The following is an 18,037-nucleotide window of genomic DNA, read 5'->3' as shown; positions in this document are numbered from 1 at the left end:
CAAAAACAAGGGAAATGACATTTGAATAACATAACATGGGTAGTGAAGTGGGAAGTGGGGAAGGAGGATAGAGAGGAGTAAGTGATTTGCCCAGGTCAAATCAAGGAATAGCATGAGGGGAAAATTGATCTCTGTAGTCTCAGAAAGAGAAGAACCTACAGGGAAGTAGGTGAGAAGGTAGGGAAACACTAAAAAGGAGGGGAGAGGTAAAGAGGCCTTACTTTGGAGATGGAATGCTTCTATGAATGAATGTTTGTAAGGGTGAAAAGAGACGGTTGGGGAAGGGAGGCGAGGACCTTACAATGGATGAGGCCGGGGGGATCTGGAGCTTTAAAAGTCTACCTGTCCTGGGACGGGGGAGAGTGGAGAGTTGCAATCCCTAGGGGTGACTGGCACCTGGAGTAGAGAGCAAGGACCCAGGAAGAAGATTTCCATGCAAATGTAGAAAAAAAGGTCAACAAGAGAAGGTATAGATCAGAGGTAGTGGGGGGTGGGGGGGCAGGGTGTCCTACAATGGCACAGTGTCCTCTCTGACACCTACAATAGGTGGCATTGTTCTGGGAGGGAGATGAGTGGAAAAAGGGAACACAAAGAGTAAGCAGTACAAGGCAGTGGCAGAAACCACCTAGAGGGGAGACTCTAGAATGGACACCAAGGAAGTTTTGATTGCATGAAGAAAAGAGACAGGGGACATGAATTAGAGAATGAGGGTCTAGAGTAAAACCAAAAGAGAAGATGAATAATGAAGAGTGAGAAATTCTTTTTGGAAAGGGGCACAAAAAGTGAAACTTAAAAACTAATGAACAGGACTAGTTGAAGGGGAGGAGAAGGGAGAATCCACTTGACAAATAGGAAATATAAAAGGGGAAGAATTATATAACCAGATAAAAGCAGGAGAGAAAAAAAAAACAAAATCCTAAAGGGAAAGGGTTTATCAAATGAGAGGAGGTGATGGTGTGAGAGGAAGAAAGGCTACGTTAAAAGTAACTAAAGGAACATAATATTGTGTTTACAGGGAAAAGGACCCATATGTACAAAAGTATTTATAGTGGCTCTTTTTGTAGTAGCAAAGAATTGAAAATCAAGGGGATGCCCATCAATTGGGGAATGGCTGAACAAGCTGTGGTATATGAAGGTAATGGGATACTATTGTGCTATAAGAAATGGGGATGATACAGACTTCATAACAACCCGGAAAAACCTACATGATATAATGCTGAGTGAGCGGAGCAGAGCCAGGAGAACATTATACACAACCACAGATATATGGATTCTGTGATGACTAACCCTGACAGACTTTGCTCTTCTCAGCAACACAATATGCAGAGACAGCTCCAAAAGACTCACGATGGAGAGTGCTATCTACATCCAGAGAAAGAACTATGAAGTATGAATGTAGATCGAGGCACACTTCATGCTAGCCTTTTTCTCCCCCCGCTTTTTTTCTCTTTTGCATTTGTTGTTGGGTTGTGTTTTTTTTTTTTGGCTCTGTTTCTTCTTTCTCATGATTCATTCCATTGGTCATCATTCTTCTCCACAACTTGACTAGTGTGTAAATTAATTCAATGCAAAGTTATACATGGAAGTTATATGGGATTCCATGACATCTTGGGGAGGGAGGGAAGAAAATCTGGAACTCAAAATTATGTAGAAACGTGTGTTGCAAACTAAAAATAAAAAAAAAAATACTGTGTTTACAACAGAAGAACCTGAAGCTGAAAAGCTGCAGCACAGACAACATTAGTGCATCTAGGATGAGAAGGGAAGTGGTCAAATGAGGAAAAAATCTTTCCATCAAAATTCTCTGAAAAAAAAATGCTCCAAATCACTAAAAATAAAAGCAATGCGAATCAAAACAAGCCTGAGATTTTATCTCACACCCAGCAAACTGGCAAAAATGACAAAAAATGACAAAAAATGGCAACAGTGTGGGAAGGATCAGCACACTAATAAATTGTTGGTGGAGCTGGAGAGTGTAAAATGGGACAAGCATTTTCGAAAGCAATTTGGAATTGTGAAAATAAAGTGACTAAAATGTCACATACCCTTTAAACCAGAGACTATTACTGGGCTTATTCCCCCAGGAAGCCACTGTTAAGAAAAAAAATTCTCATATATGTCAAAATATTTATGGCAACACTTTTTGTGATGGTTGAGAATTTGAAACAAAGCCCATCGGTTGGGGAATGGCTAAAAAACTGTGGTACATGAATGTAACGGAATATTACTCTGCTACAAGAAATGAGGTACGTGATGAATACATAGAAGCACAGTAAGATCTAGATGAACTAACGCAGAGTGAAGTAAACAGAACAAGAAAACAATATGCAGTGACCACAGCAATGTAAATGAAAGAACAACGGCACACCAAACCTCAAATACAGAGATGAGAAGACACTCCCAGCCTGCTCCCTCTTGAAGCTGGGAGGTCCATGTCACGGCACATTTGCACATATTTTTGGACTTTTCCTATATCAATCACAGTTGTGCTGACATTTTTTTTTCTTCTCCAAAAAATTCTGTTATAAAGGATGGCTCTCTGGGATGGAGAGGAGGGATACACAGTGATGTAAGAAACAGAAAATCGCAAAAAAAAAAAAAACCAAAAAAAAAACTTATTTTAAATAAAAAAAAATATTGCCTAAGATAATAGCTGTGAGATCCTTGGCAAATCACTTACCCTCTGTTTCCTCTCAGTAAAATGAGGATAACAGCAGCACCTCCCTTCCAGGTGGTTGTGAGGATCAATTGGGGTATTATTTGTAAAGTACTTTATAAACCTTAAAGCTTCATGTAAATGCTAACTGTTATTATTCTTCATCATTGTTAAACAAAGTTTATATCCATCTCCACTCTTTCAGATAGGGTCACATATACCCCATGTGTAGTGTGTAGGCCCCAGTTAAATCTAGCTTCCTAGGCAAGAGAGAAAAAGGTTTATCTTTACCTTCTGAAATTCTAAGCCTCCTTTCAAGGCCCAGTTCATCCTGCCTTTTTCAGCCTTTATTTATGCACTTGTACTCCATCTTACATTATAGTGACTTGTATAGTATTCTCTCCCCTGCTAGATCTACTCACCATGCTTAGAATGCTCCCCTCTCACCTCTACCACTCTGACTCCTTCAAAGCTTAGTCCTAATGCTACGTGCTAAGCGGCACCTTATGCACAAAGCCTTTCTTGGTGCCCCCTGATTCTAGTCCATTTCCCTCTAAGTTTAACTTCCACCTGCTCTGTAGCTATCATGTACATACTTATTTATGTACATGTTGCTTCTCCCATTAAAGTGGAAGCTCCATTTTTCTTTGTATTCTCAGTGTTTAGTACAATCCCTTATATATATAAGTGCTTGAAGCTTGGCTGATTGATGAATTATAGACTACACAGGCAAATGTTGTGGATGTAGCTGGTGCTTAATACAGTCTGTTAAATAGTCTAATGAGTTAACTAAATTCCTGTGTGCTCCCGCAGGTCAGCTGCAAGTCATTTTCGCTTCTTCTGATCCTGCTTAACCCCAGTTCTAGCACATGGAACGCCAATCCCAATCCCGATAGGTCTGCCTTGTTCTCTTGTTCCACATCACAGTTCTGAGGGTACTGGGACCCTTCCTGGCCCTTGCCTGTTTTCCAGAGACTGAACCCTAACTGAAAGCCACAGGCTCTGTGGTTGGGTCTTTCCTTGCTACTTATGCCAACTATCCTTGACACGACTGTCTGCCTGGACCCTCTCTTACCGTTCATTAGGTTACATGGAAGCCAGGCTCCAACCACCTGATGAGACGCCATCCTACTACCCATTCTCACTGAAATTTCCTGGGCCTTAACCACCCACCTCACTGAACCTCCTATGACTGAACAGATTAGATAATGTATGTAAAGTTCCTGCTCCAAACATAACTATTTCTACTGAGGGTACCTTCAGTTACCCAGATTCATTGTCTCGAAGTTATCTTTAACTCTTGGCTGTTTTTAATCCTTCATATCTAGTCACTTGTCAAGTAGTCTGGACCAGGCCTGGGCCAGTTCTGTCATTCCAGCTCAAGGATTCAACGAAATGAGACACTCATAGACCATAAATCATTTAACAAAATGAAATATACTCAACAATAGCACAGAAAGGATATTCATCAAAGATATCATTGCTTCAGTTGCCATGGTGGCATGCCCAGTCAGGGGAGACCCCTGAATCCTTCTAACACTGGACTTTTCATACTTAGGCACCCAGGAAGCTATGTCAACAGTCACCTTAACCCAAATGAATCTTGAGTAGAGGTTTTATTTATCTTTTAGGGAAAAAACTAACCTAGCTTACGTGGGGTGGCTGTTCCTACCACATCATGCTTGTTGACTCTACCGTCCAACAACTCTCCCATCTGTTCTCTTCTTTCCATTCCCCTGGCCAATTCCTGGCCCCCCTCCAAGGTCAAATCCGTTCCCCCAGATAACCACAAGTCTTCTCTTTAGTCTCCTGGCTGCCAGTCCATTTTCCGTACAGCTGTCAAAACAGTCTTCCTACATTAGCACCACCATATCACTCCCTTAATCAAGAATCTTCAGGGGCTCGCTGTGACCTCTAGGGTAAAACAGAACTTCTCTGGCTTTAATTTCGTTTCCTAGGCATGCTGCTGTTACTTCCATGGCATGCTCAGCTTTGCAGCCACACCAACCTGCTGCCGTTTCCTGAGCTCACCACTCCATCTCTTATCTCCATGCTTTTGCACAGGTTGTGCTGCAGAACCACACCATGTGTTCCCTTCCCAACTCTCTCTTGGAATCCAACCCTTAGTTTTATTCAAGGCCCAACTTAAGAAGCACCTCCTAATGGAAGACTCATGATCTCCCAAGTTGTTAGCATTCTCTACCTCCTCACACCTTTTCTTTTCACCATCCCACCATGAAGGTTCCTGGAGACAGTGATTCCTCCAGAGGGAGGCTTGGCTCTCATGGTGGCAAAGAGGCAGAGGCTTCACAGTAGAGCTCACAGGTAAAAATCATACAGATGGCAGAGAATAGGGTAAAGAACAACAGAAAATCAACTAGGAAAAATCTTGAAATCAATAACTTTCTAACACTCATGTCTACTGGCATTCTGATTATTATCACAAGAAACGCTTTTAGGAACATTTACAGAATCACAAAATGCTACGGCTGGAAATGATCCTGAGGATCATCTAGTCCAAAATTTATCATTTTTTTTTTCCACATCCAGAAAGAAATCACTTTATTTGAGATGCTATTTTTACTAAGATTTAACATCACAACTACTCATGTTGATGAGCACGCATAGCCTCGTCCCAATAAACTATACAATCCCACAAATCTCCATAATGGGAAGACCTTCCATCTCAGATCTGAAACAAGAAGTACTGGTCACAACAAAAGATACAAAGTTACTCACGGTCTTGGCCTGCTATACTATGTCACTGTCAATTATGGTTTTATGCTAAATTAGTTTAATCTTCAGGAATGATTTCCTATTTCTTCATTCTTAATCAGAATTCTTTCCTTTCTTCCTTCTTTCTTTCCAAACCCAGTTTACTCTGAAGCTCACAGACTGGACCACAACAGGTTCCTGTCCAAGCTCCACTTAATGGCTGTATTTTGGGCCCTCCTGCCTTGGAAAGAATGACAGTTGTACTGTTTCTCTTTGAAACAGTAACCCTGAGGTCCAAAAGACCACTGAAGAAAATACTACCTTAAAAATTAGAATGGAGCAAGTGGAAGCTAGTGACTTGATGAGAAATCAAAAAGTTATAACCAAATTAATTAATTAATTAATTGATTAGAACCAAAAGAATGAAAAAAATGGAAAACAATGTGAACTATCTCATTGGAAAAACCACTGACCTGGAAAATAGATCCAGGAGAGATAATTTAAAAATTATTGGACTACCTGAAAGCCATGATCAAAAAAAAAGAGCCTAGGTATCATCTTTGAAGAAATTATCAAGGAGAACTGCCCTGATATTCTAGAGCCAGAGGGTAAAATAGAAATTGAAAGAATCCACCGATCACCCCCTGAAAAGGATCCCCCCCAAAAAAACTCCTAGGAATATTGTTGCCAAATTCCATAGCTCCCAGATCAAGGAGAAAATACATCAAGCAGCTAGAAAGAAACAATTTAAGTATTGTGGAAACACAATCAGGATAACACAAGATCTAGCAGCTTCTACATTAAGGTATCAAAGGGCTTAGAATATGATATTCTGGAGGTCAATGGAGCTAGGATTAAAACCGAGAATCACATACCCAGCAAAACTGAGTATCATACTCCAAAGCAAAATATGGACTTTCTACAAAACTGAGGACTTTCAAGCTTTCTCAGTGAAAAGACCAGAGCTGAATAGAAAAATCTGACTTTCAAACACAAGAATCAAGAGAAGCATGAAAAGGTAATCAAGAAAGAGAAATCATAAGGGACTTACTAAAGTTGAACTGTTTTGTTTACATTCCTACATGGAAAGGTGATGTGTATAATTCATGAGACCTCAGTATTAGGGTAGCTGAAGGGAATATACATATATAGAAAGACAGAGGGCACAGGGTGAGTTGAACATGAAGGGATGACATCTAAAAAAATAAAATCAAATTAAGGGATGAAAGAGGAATATATTGAGAGAGGGAGAAAGGGAGAGATAGAATGGGGTAAATTATCTCACATAAAAGTGGCAAGAAAAAGCAGTTCGTTGGAAAGAAAGACGGGGCAGGTGAGGGGGGAATGAGTCAATCTTGCTCTCACCAGATTTGACTTGAGGAGGGAATAACACACACACTCAACTGGGTATCTTACCCCACAGGAAAGGAGGAGATAAAAAAGTGGGGACGACAGAAGGGAGGGCAGATGGGGGAGGAGGTAATCAAAAGCAAACACTTTCAAAAAGGGACAGGGTCAAGGGAGAAAATTAAATAAAGGGGGACAGGATAGGAGGGAGCAAAATATAGTTAGTCTTTCACAACATGAGTACTGCGGAAGGGTTTTTTGCATAATGATACAAGTGTGGCCTATGTTGAATTGCTTGCCTTCTTAGGGAGGGTGGGTGGGGAGGGAAGAGGAGAGAGAATTTGGAACTCAAAGTTTTAAAAGCAGATATTCAAAAAAAAAAGATGTTTTTGCATGCAAGTGGGAAATAAGATGTACAGGCAATGAAGCACAGAAATCTATCTTGCCCTATAACAAAACAAGGGAAAAGGGGATGCGGGGGAGTAGGGTGACAAAAGGGAGGGCTGACTGGGGAACGGGGCAATCAGAATATATGCCATCTTGGAGTGGGGGGGAGGGTAGAAATGGGGAGAAAATTTATAATTCAAAATCTTGTGGAAATCAATGCTGAAAACTAAAAATATTAAATATTTAAAAGTTAAAAAAATAAAAAAGAAACAGCACCCCTGAGGGTCTTCCCCTCCCAGCTTGATTTTTTTTTTCTAATTAAAGGGCGCATCCCTTGACTCACTTCTTAAAGAGGCCTATTCACTGAATGGGCATCACCTCACTTTAAGTGAATAGATGAAAAGGCTTTAGACTAAAAGGGCCAGGGTCTCCTGTTGCATCCTGGGTCATCTCCAGTTGTCCTGATGAATATCTGGTCACTGGACCCAGACAGCTCTGGAGAAGAAAGTGAGGCTGGTGACTTTGCACAGCCCTCCCTCATCCAAATCAAAGTCAACTGCAAGTCATGTCATCACTTCCCCTGATGTCGTGGTCCTCTTTGAAAACGAAGGACAAACACAAAAACAATTTATTTGCAAACCCGCAGTGCATTTCTCCTTCCTATACTCTGCAATTTAGCCAAACTGGACTTCTCTCTGCTCTTCACATACACTATGTTCAACTCTATACCTCTGTCCTGGCCATCTTATACCCCTGAATACACACCTCCCTCCTTACCTCTGCCTGACAGTCTTTCTCTTCCTTTAAGATAGTCTGAACACCATCTTCAATGTGAAGCTTTTCCTGATCTAATTGCTAGTGTCTTCCCTCTCAAACAACATTGCATTTAACTGTTTTTCATATATTTATTCGCTTATAGTAATGTTGCATATATTTACCTACGTAATTATCTCCCTCATTAAAATATAAGCCCCTTGCATGTAGGGATTCATTCTTTGTACTTGTATCCCCAATAAATACTTGTGACTGATTCTGTTCCTCCTTGGATCTCTCACCCAGCTTGGAGTCATCCCACTTCCGAGCACACTCTCAGAAATGTTTCATCTTGAAGTGGCAGAGGCTGAAATGCTGTACCTGCTCGTGCCCTGGTTAGTTCTCTGGGGCACCTGGGAAATGAGGGGAACAGCAATTCCCAAAGTCTGCCCAATCATCTCAGTGCACCAGCCAGCGGGGCAGAAGATGGAGCTGCAGTTGGCCAAGGTACTGCTCTCATTTTGGTGCCTTGCTGGCTTTGAGGAGGGGAAGAGAGAAGGGAAGGCACCTGGGAAATTTGGTCTAAATTTCTCATCTTACAGATGAGGAAAACTAACGTCCAGAGAGAGTTTTTGCTCCATAATTATAATTGATGTCATTGAAAACACCATCAAGTCCCAAATAACATTTTTTTGTATTTCCTATAATTTTGCTACTGTAAATATTTTTACTTCAAGTAGCCATGTTTCATTGATATAACTATGTCCCCTCTAATACTGAAAGCAACTTCTCTAATCCTAAGTAGTCTTTATGAGATGTTATTCCACCTGTCTCCTTGCCTCTCCCCCACCACCACCAAAAAAGCATCAGCTAGTGGGCTAATCTTGTGATGAAACCTTCTAAATTTAGTTAAGAAGTCAGGGTCACCTCCAGGCCAAGATTAGGTATCAAATTAGGACTGTAGTGGCAGACAGTAAATATAGCTCATTGAAAATAGTTCCCCTCTAATATTTTTAACTGTTAATAGAAAAACCTTATGACTACGAGCTAATATAATTTAATAAGTTGCCAGAGCCACTAGCAATTGTGAATCATGAATCCCTAGAACTGCCCTGAGCTCTTGAAACAAGAAGACAAAGTGAAAACAGAATCAAGTAGTCACCTCCTAAAAAAAACCCTGAAATAAATGCCAGGATCATAACCAAAATTCAGCACTTTCAGGTGACAGAAAAAATACAAGTAGACAAAAAGTTCTGTCAATCAACAGTCATGACACCAAAAGAAATGAGTAGTAACTTATTTTATTACAAGAGAAAGCTAAAGCACATGCATGTTAGAACACTTTATACTGTATACAAATGAGCCTGTGTTTAAGGGTTAGAGCAAAAAGGGAAAGTCACAGGGGAAGAAAAAAGGTCCAGTCCCCTCCCCTAGGGGAGAAAAAAGGGTGGGAAAAGGGAGGGGGAGCAAGAGTGAGTAGAATGGCAGGAGCAGCACTGGCCCCTTCTCCCTTCTGCTCGGGAACTGCCAGACCACGGAGGGAGAATGTCTTGTTTGTCTGAAAGGCTCCCAGCTGCACAATTTATCAGTCTGGGCTAGACAGACTGGGGCTAGGTTTGTAGCTGACTCAGCTCCAGGGGCTCACTGAGAGTTCTGTTAGGGTTGAAAGTAGCAAATTATGTGAGCGGGAGGGTGAGGATCCTTGACTCATTCTAGGCCTTCAGCACACTCTGTGTCAAATGCTTTTGGAAAACAAGGCGACTCAAGAAAACAAGTTCAGGGAAACCCACCACAGTTCAAATAAACAATGAGTCCCAATAAGATTTACACAAGGCTTAGCAGCTGCCAAATATAAGTGAAAGGCGAGCCTGGAATATGATATTCCAAATACAAGGGCTTCTAACGAATGATAACCTATTTGGTAAGATTAAGTATAATCCCGCATGGGAAAAAAAAATGAACCCTTTAATGGAACATAAGATTTCCACTCATTCCTGAGGAAAATAAGGTTGTTGATCCTTAAAAGGAACCCAGGATTTCAAGAGATGGAGATGAGAAGGGAGAGAATTTCAGGTCTGAGTTAACAGCTTAAGTGGAGATGGGCCATGGAATGTGGTATATCAGATACAAATATGCCAAGTTTGAGCTAAAATAGAGGGCAATGGGGAAAGCAGAGGAATAATGTCTAATCAGCCTGGAATGAAAGTGGAGAGCCACACTTTAAAGAATTTCAAGTGTTAAATAAAGGAGTTTGAACTGAAGGATGTAAGGAGTCCCCGAAGCTCCTTGACCAGGGGAATGACATGTTCAAACTTGTAATTTAAGAATCTCAATTTAACAACTGTGTTGGACATAGGGAAAAGGAGAAGATGGAAGGAGGGAGACCAATTAGAGGGCAATTATAGTAGACAGTTAAGGAGATTGTTGTAGTATGAGAGAACAGGAGAGATGCTGAAGAAAGTAAATCGACAAAACATGGCAAAAGACTGGATGAAAGGACTAAGGAACGATTTTGAGGCTGCAAACCTTAGAATGGAAAAACAGCAGCACCCTCAACAGAAAATGAAGAGTATGAGGGGATTTAGGAAGAATGATTCAGTATACCAATGTTCCCTTTACAGTGTGGCTCACTTGAAGGAAATTCAATGTGTATACATCTACAATATTATTTATTTAAAAAATCGTTTACTTGCAATTTCTTAGGCATGTATCAAACACATAAAGCAGAAAAAAAGCGCAATACTGGGTATATAATAGGTTTTCATTCATTTCACAGATTTTAGTAAATGCTTGATGAACTGAACTCTAAAACAGAATAATTCATCTATAAATCTTAACTGCTTCTTTCCTTTCTTCCATGATACTAGGAATCCACGATTCCATGACAACAGAATCTATGACAACTAAAAGCAAACAGAACTTCAGTATGTCTTGAATTCCCTATATCCTGAGGTCTCTGAAAATTTATCTCAAGTCATTGCAAGGCCACAACCATTGTGGCCCCACAATACATGAAGGGGTAAGAGGAAAGGCCCTTTGTAAAATATTTAATACTTTTAACAAAAGCATATATTTTAGACCAAGGGCTATAACTGATAATTTCATAGGTACCACTAAACCAATGGGAGCTACTACTAGTTAATAAGTTTAAAAAAAAAAATCCACCACTAAATTTGGAACGACCTTCAAAAAGCACTGAAATGACTGGTGCCCCATAGTTATAGAGAATTCTGTAAAACAATTTTATAAGAGCAGCTCTTTTTGTGGTGGCAAAGAGTTGAAAATTAAGGGGATGTCTATCAATTAAGAAACAGCTGAACAAGTTGTGGTATATGTGGTATATAAAATGTGGTATATGTGATATATGGTATATGGAGACTAATATGATAGTTTTTAATCCCAGAAAGAAAATGACACTATTAACTGAAATGTGGTAATGGAATATTATTGTGTTATAAGAAATTATGGGCAGGATGATTTAAAAAAAGAACATCTTGAAAAACTTACGTGAACCGATGCAAAGTGAAGAGAGCAGAACCAGGAGAACATTGTAGACAGTAACAGCAACACTGTATGATGATTAACTGTGAATGACTTAGCTATTCTCAGCAATAAAAAGATCCAAGGGACTCGATGAAAAATGCTCTCCACAACCAGAGAAAGAACTGATGGAGACTGAATGCAAATTGAAGCACACTATTTTTCACTTTATTTTTTTCATAGTGATTTTTTTTGGTCTGTCTTATTTCAAAATACGACTAGTATGGAGATATGTTTTGCATGATTGCACATGTAGAGCCTACATTAAATTGCTTACTGCCTCAGGGAAGGGAGAGAGTAAAGAAGGAGGGAGAGAATTTGGAATTCAACATATTAAGAACCAAATGATAAAAATTATTTTTACACGTAATTGGGAAAATAATTTTTTTAAAAACCCAACAATTTTATAAGTAGCATAATTCAAGTGAACATCTTGTTTTCTCCATAAAACTTAATACTGTTAAAGTACTTTGAAGTATGAAACAAATGTTATAGGGTAGAATTTGGTATTAGGCAAGTTTACCTTAGGTTCCATCCAACAACTATGTTACTAGAGAAAATACGCAGAGATAAACAATAAAGAACTAAGAGATATAAATTAAGGCAAGGATGAGAAAGTCAGTCAATATTTATAGGAAACAGAATAGAACTTTTAATCATTTTAGTACTAAATTTGTTACTGCTTTTTGTTCACAGAATTACTCATGAATAGAAATTGGATTATTATTTCAAGATTAAGGAAATGTTGACTAAACTTCAGGCATTTATAGAGGTAAATTTTTAACTAAGTTTAATTTAGATTCTTATTTCATTTAGATGAACTTAGAATATAATTCAACAAGTAAGCACTGAACATCTATCTAGCAAGATATTGTGGAGGATATGAAGATTAAGATAATATGGTTCCTATTTTTAAGTAGTTTATATCTAGGAGCGGATAAATATAACAAAAGGCAAAATGAGTTAATTGTCACAAAAGAGCTACAAAGTGCTATAGCTAGACAGAAAAAGAAGAGTTTACTTTCAGGTGACAGCAAGGGTAAGACTTTCATGACAAGTAGAATCTGAGTCTTAAGCCCTGAAGGATCTTGACCGGCTGGAAAGGGGATCCCAGACAAAGGGAGCAGAATTAGCCAAAGTAGGGCAGCAAACCACCCTTGCAGGGCCTGGTGAATTGCTTGATTTGTCGGAAAGCATAAAGTAAATATATACAGGTAAAGTTTTGGAAGACAAAGTCAAAAAACTAGACTGCAATCAGGCGGTAGGGGGCCTGGAAGCTGTGCTAAAGAGTCTGAACTTGATTCTACAAGCAATGAGGAACCACAGGTTTTTTAGCATAAATGGATAAGAGTTGTGATTTAGGGAAATAACGTATAGTATGGATAGAGAGAGAGAGACTCTGGAGAAAGGAAGGACAGTTAGAGGCCTACTGCAATAGTCTCGATGAGCGGTCATCAGGGGCTGAATTAGGAGTGTTTACAGCGTCACAGTAGGAATGAAAAGAAGGGATCAATGCAACAGACACTGCTGAGACAAAAGTCAGTTACTGACTGGATTGGAAAGGGGATTTGGGGGAGAAGGCAAAAGAAATATCAGAGATGACGGACATAACAGTTTTTAAGCCCAGAAAGAAAATGACACAATAGTGTCTGAAATGGGGAAATTAGAAGGAAGAAAATATTTGGGAGCAAAAGGCAATGATTTCCATTTTAGACATATCGAGTTTGATGTGGAATAGCAAGAGTAGGAAACTGGAAATGCTGGATTAAAACTTGAGACTGAAGTCACACATTACAGTGGAAAAAACACTGACTTTGGTGCTAAAAAACCTGGGATCAAAGAGCATGGCTCTCCCACTTGCCACCTGTGTGACCTTAGGTAAGCCACTTAAACCTCTTTAGACCTCAGTTCCTCATCTGCAACATGAAAGAAACATGAAAGAAAGTTAAGAACCTCTGGGCCTCTTCCCTAATGACAATGAAGTTCATCCACACGCCATGGTAGTGAGTGATATGATTACCAGGCTATAGAGAAAGAATAGCAGGGCCGAGGACAATATTTTGGTAGTTAAAGAACTATGTGTATTTCATAAAATTAAAAATTAACTCTAAAATCTTTGGTTGTTTTTACAATAGCAACCATGGAGTGCTTTAAGGTTTGCAAAGTACTTCACCTGTATTAGCTCATTCGATTCTCACAACCACTATGAGGGGTATGTGCTATTATCATCTCTATTTTACAGATGAGAAAACTAAGGCTGAGACAGTTTATGTGACTTCACTAGAGCCAAAGTTAGTAAATGTATGAAGCAGGATTTGAACTCAGGTATTCCTGACCCAGATTCAGCACTCTAACCACAGTAACCACTGCATTATGTAGCTGCTTACAACTGCATTTTTGTCCTTTAAAATTTAAATTTTCACTGTAAATTTGAGAAGCATTCTGTAATACAACGGTAATAGTAAGGATAGTTTTTAGATGGGCATTTAATTTCTCAAAAAAACCAACTCACCTGATATACAGCCACATCTCTATAAGAAGGGAAACTTTCAACTACCAGGGACAGGAGTTTTTGTGCACTTTTGTCACTCTTGCGAACACAATTAAGAAAAGACCCTCCAAACTTCTCAAGTAAAATTTTTCCAGTTTCATTGAGAATCTGATGCCTCTCTTCTATCAAAGGCATGGGAACATCTGTGTCAGAGTGCAAAATATGCTGAAGCTGATCAAGGGTAACTGTGGCATAGTATGAAGCCCTAGTGAGGGGTATTCCTTGAAGGGATGAGGGGAGAAGAAAAGCAAAAACAAAAAAAAATATTTCAAAGAACAACCTGAGACCTTTACATAAATATGAAGACAAAAAACCTGTTAAGTTCTATTTTCTGTATTTCATTAAGATCCCGATCAAACCTAAATTCCAATCTTAATTTATTAAGGCAATGCAAAAGAAATTCTAGCAAGAAATTATTCATATATAGAGGGAGCCCAAATTTCCCAGGTACCTACTCAGAAAACAGCTAATTTGGCTTTTAGTTTGTATGTTATCTTGATAAGACAAGTGGTACTGAGGGCTAAGAGAAGTTTTTCATTTAACAGTGCAAAATATAATACTGTCTATTGAATCATTGAGCCAGTGATGAAAGGGACTTCAGAAGTCACCTATTAGTTACGCTCTCATTTTAGAGATGAGGAAACTGAAGCACAGAGATTTGGTGAAGTGACTTAGCCAAGGTCACATAGGTAGAAAGTGGCAGAATGATAGGTCTGACCTTCCAAGGTCACTGCTGTTTCCAAACTACCCTCAGTACAGCAAGACGACTTGATTTAATCAATGATTTTGGAAAAAGTACATTGTTATTGTTCAGATATAACTATAATTCATATTCCCTCCACCTATGAGACACGTATGTTTTAATTTTAGAAAATGTATACATACTATATACTTGAAAGCAGTGATTTACTATGTTTTGCAAGTTGAAGGCACGAAGGCTAAATTCACACCTCAAAGCTTTTTGGAGCTTAGAGTTCCACATTCAAATATAGTTCCATAAGGACACAAAGAAATGACATTCATATTTTTGACTAGTGGAAGATAAAAATAAATACTTTCAAATTCAACGTATTAATAGCTTTCAGTGAGAATTTCAATGGACAGCTACTCAAGCAAGGAAAATTTATGTAGAAGGAAATATAAAATTATGGGCATACACGCCTCCAAATCTGCAAAGATTTGTTTAGTAAGATCCTACAAAAACAAAAACTACTTTGGTGCTTTATTGTGCTCTATGTTATATTAAATACTGACGCCTGACAGAAAAGTTAAAAAATTACGAATGTGGAGCAATTGTGAAATAGTAGTGGAAGGAGCACCGGAAAGGCGTTCAAATTATAGCTGTTATTTAACCTATTGCGACCTTGAGCAAGCCCATTTTCCATCTCTGGGCCTCAGTTTCCTGTTTTGTAAACAGAGGGGGTAGGACTAGAGGTTTTCTTATGTCTCCTCTAGAACAATTACACTGTACTACTCAAATCTTGGAAGTGCCTATGATTTCATAAGCTTAGGAAACTCCCTCTACGCAACAGAAGTCCTAGAGGTTAAGTGGCTTGTCCTGAATTCCACCGCCAACAAGTATCTGAACTGGGGTGTGAACTCAGGGTTTCTTGACTACAAACCTAACATTTTATCCACTAAGCTACCACCGCCTCTTGGAATGTGCTACTCAGAATAAAATTGCCAAAATTGCACAAAAATTGCCACCTTCAATAGTAAATGAAACACTGAATACTTTCATGCTCTATTAGAAATATTTGTGTGAAACCAAATAAAACTTACAGAAAAATCCCACCAGGAGGTACACCAATAGCAAAAAGAAAAAAAAATCAATGGCAAAATCCTAATTGTAGGTGTTTGGTTCACACTTCTGTCATCCTTTGCAGGCCTTACAATAGGACATCACATATGGCATCATTCCTGGTATTTTAAAAGCATTTCTATGGATTTCATCCTACTGTAACTTCAGGTAACAGAAAACCTGTTCTGCTTTCCTATCTGCGCCCTTTATTGCACCGAGGCTTGCCGCAGTGCCTAGCATATAGTAGGTGCTTAATTAATGCTTGTAGATCGATCGTTTAAGTACGATCTTTAGGAAGGTGTCAAAATGAGGGCAAGGTGCCATTAGCAGCCCGCTCCCACTCGCTGGGCTGCAGCCGACACTTCATCCGCTAGGCCTAACTTTGGGTCTCCCTCTGCTCGCGCTCCCACTTTCTCCCAAGCCGCACAAACCAGCTCCTTGACTTAACTCCCCCGAGGCCCGGGGGCTGACCTTCGTCCAGCGCTCGGTTGATGGCGGCGCAAAGCGCCCAGTACCCGGTGTGTGTTTTACCCCGGTACTTCACGCCACACCTGCGATCTTCCTGCTCGGACCAGAAGGAGAAGTTGAGCGTGTCGGCCACGAACACCCAGTTGACGGCATCTTCGTCCGCCGCCTGGGGGTTCAGCTCGTGCAAGGACTTCCAGCCCCCCACGCCGAACTCTCGGCCCGGGACCTTCTCCAGCAGCATCTCGGCCACTCGATCCACTCCGGCTTTTTCGACAAACACATCGTGGCTCCGCTCCGCCACGAATGCCGCGGACTCTCGAGGAGGTAAGGGGGCTTCCATCGCGCCTCTCCTCCGGGACTGGGAAACGGAAAGGAAGAACCCTGGAGCCCCGCCTAGCGCGGCCTGCACTAAGTTCCCCACCGGCTCACGTGCGACTTTCCAGCCCGTACCGGACGCTCCTCCTTCCCGCCGCGGCGTCTTGAGCTCCCGGGACCCTCCCTCTTCCCCTCTCCCCGCGAATGGAAGCTCGCGTCTAACGTACGGAGCGCGCGACCACTGCCCCTCCTCTTCCCGCCCCTTCGGGGGAAGTCAGTGGGGAAGGGCGGAGGGACCCGGCCGGGACGAGGGAGATCACGTGGGAGGGGGCTACAGGGCGCCGAGTCCGGGGATCGGCTCTAAGTCCGCGGCTCCGTGGACCATGTGCGCTGCACGCATTCCGTGAGGGGGCGGGGTGGGACGTGAGCGGAGAGGGCTGGAGGTTGCGAGGACGGGCACGAGCTCGGGACTTGGAGACACTTCCGGCTCCGGCTCCCCTTCGACCAATTGCTCGCAGCAGCCGGGAGCTTGGCCAGCCCTAGTTTTGAGGGCCGGGCCCGCTTCCATGGTGACCGGGCCATTGGGATGGGGCAGGAAACCCTAGCTCCGAGGCTGACATGGTGTGCGGGAGGATAGAGGGCAAGTGAAGCGTGGGGGCGGCGGAGGACGGTGGCTCTGTCCGCCATTTTGTTCCCCGCCCGGCGTCCGCTACCCCTGAGCGATGCAGAAATAAGTCAGGACCATCCTAGTCCAACGCTTTGACGCCATTGAGCGGAGGATGATGGGAAAGGAGGCAGAGAGGTGGGGGAAGGGAAGCGACCGCTGTAAGGTCACCGCTACTTAGGGGCGGAGCTGGGACGACACGCGGTCGGGTTGGAGGCTCCGCGCAGACCACCGCCGCCTCTCCTCCTCCCTGCCACCCTTAGTTAACTGGGAACGGCCAGTGTCTTTTGGACCCGGATGTAGTGCCGGGGTGCGGAAGGTGCGAGATAAGCGGGAAGCGTCCGTACCCGGGACTCCCTCCTGCTTCGTGCTTCTGCTTGTTTCCCTTCGGCCCCCCGCCGGAGCTCTGCGGCTGAAGGCAGAAAGCAGCGTTTGGTTCGTACGTGGGACAGTCACGTGTCGTTTGATTTGCTGGAGCTAATGAGCTTGTCACCGCTGATTCTGCCTCTATATTTGGAGAGGGCGTAGTAGAGAAATAAACGGGGCCTTGCCCCCCACCACACACCTCTTATTTTTTAAGAAAGTGGAAACGGGGTAGGAAGGATGTCGTTTTGGTGACCCATCTAGATAAGCTAAACTTGAGGTCAAAAAGACCTCGGTTCGAATTCTGCCCCATAGTTCCCAACCCCAAACCTCTTATTCTGGTCTGTTTCCTTAGCTGCAAAAGGAGGGACAGGGTTGTTAGGAGTGTTCTGTGAGGTCATTCGACAAGAATATACTAAGCTCTTCCTTTAGGCTAGGTACTATGCTAAATTGTGGGTGAAAAGAAAGGCAAGAACA

At 41.6% G+C, this 18,037-nt stretch overlaps 1 protein-coding gene across 1 annotated transcript in view; it reads right to left on the bottom strand.

The window, feature by feature from the left end:
• The window catches only part of C9H9orf64 (chromosome 9 C9orf64 homolog), a 29,960-nt gene extending 13,279 nt beyond the window's left edge, over positions 1-16,681 (bottom strand). The window contains exons 1-2 of the mRNA XM_036738059.1: positions 16,222-16,681; positions 13,911-14,170 (exon numbers count right to left, since the gene is read on the bottom strand). Of these exons, the coding sequence (XP_036593954.1) occupies positions 13,911-14,170; positions 16,222-16,558 (597 nt within the window). The 5' untranslated portion in view covers positions 16,559-16,681. The remainder of the gene's footprint in view (positions 1-13,910; positions 14,171-16,221) is intronic.
• Between the last annotated feature and the right edge of the window lie 1,356 nt (positions 16,682-18,037).

This window comes from Trichosurus vulpecula, chromosome 9 (genome assembly GCF_011100635.1).
Source record: "Trichosurus vulpecula isolate mTriVul1 chromosome 9, mTriVul1.pri, whole genome shotgun sequence".
NCBI classification, from domain to species: domain Eukaryota; kingdom Metazoa; phylum Chordata; class Mammalia; order Diprotodontia; family Phalangeridae; genus Trichosurus; species Trichosurus vulpecula.
Note: the sequence above shows the minus strand (reverse complement) of the source record. Positions and strands in the feature narration are given on the sequence as shown.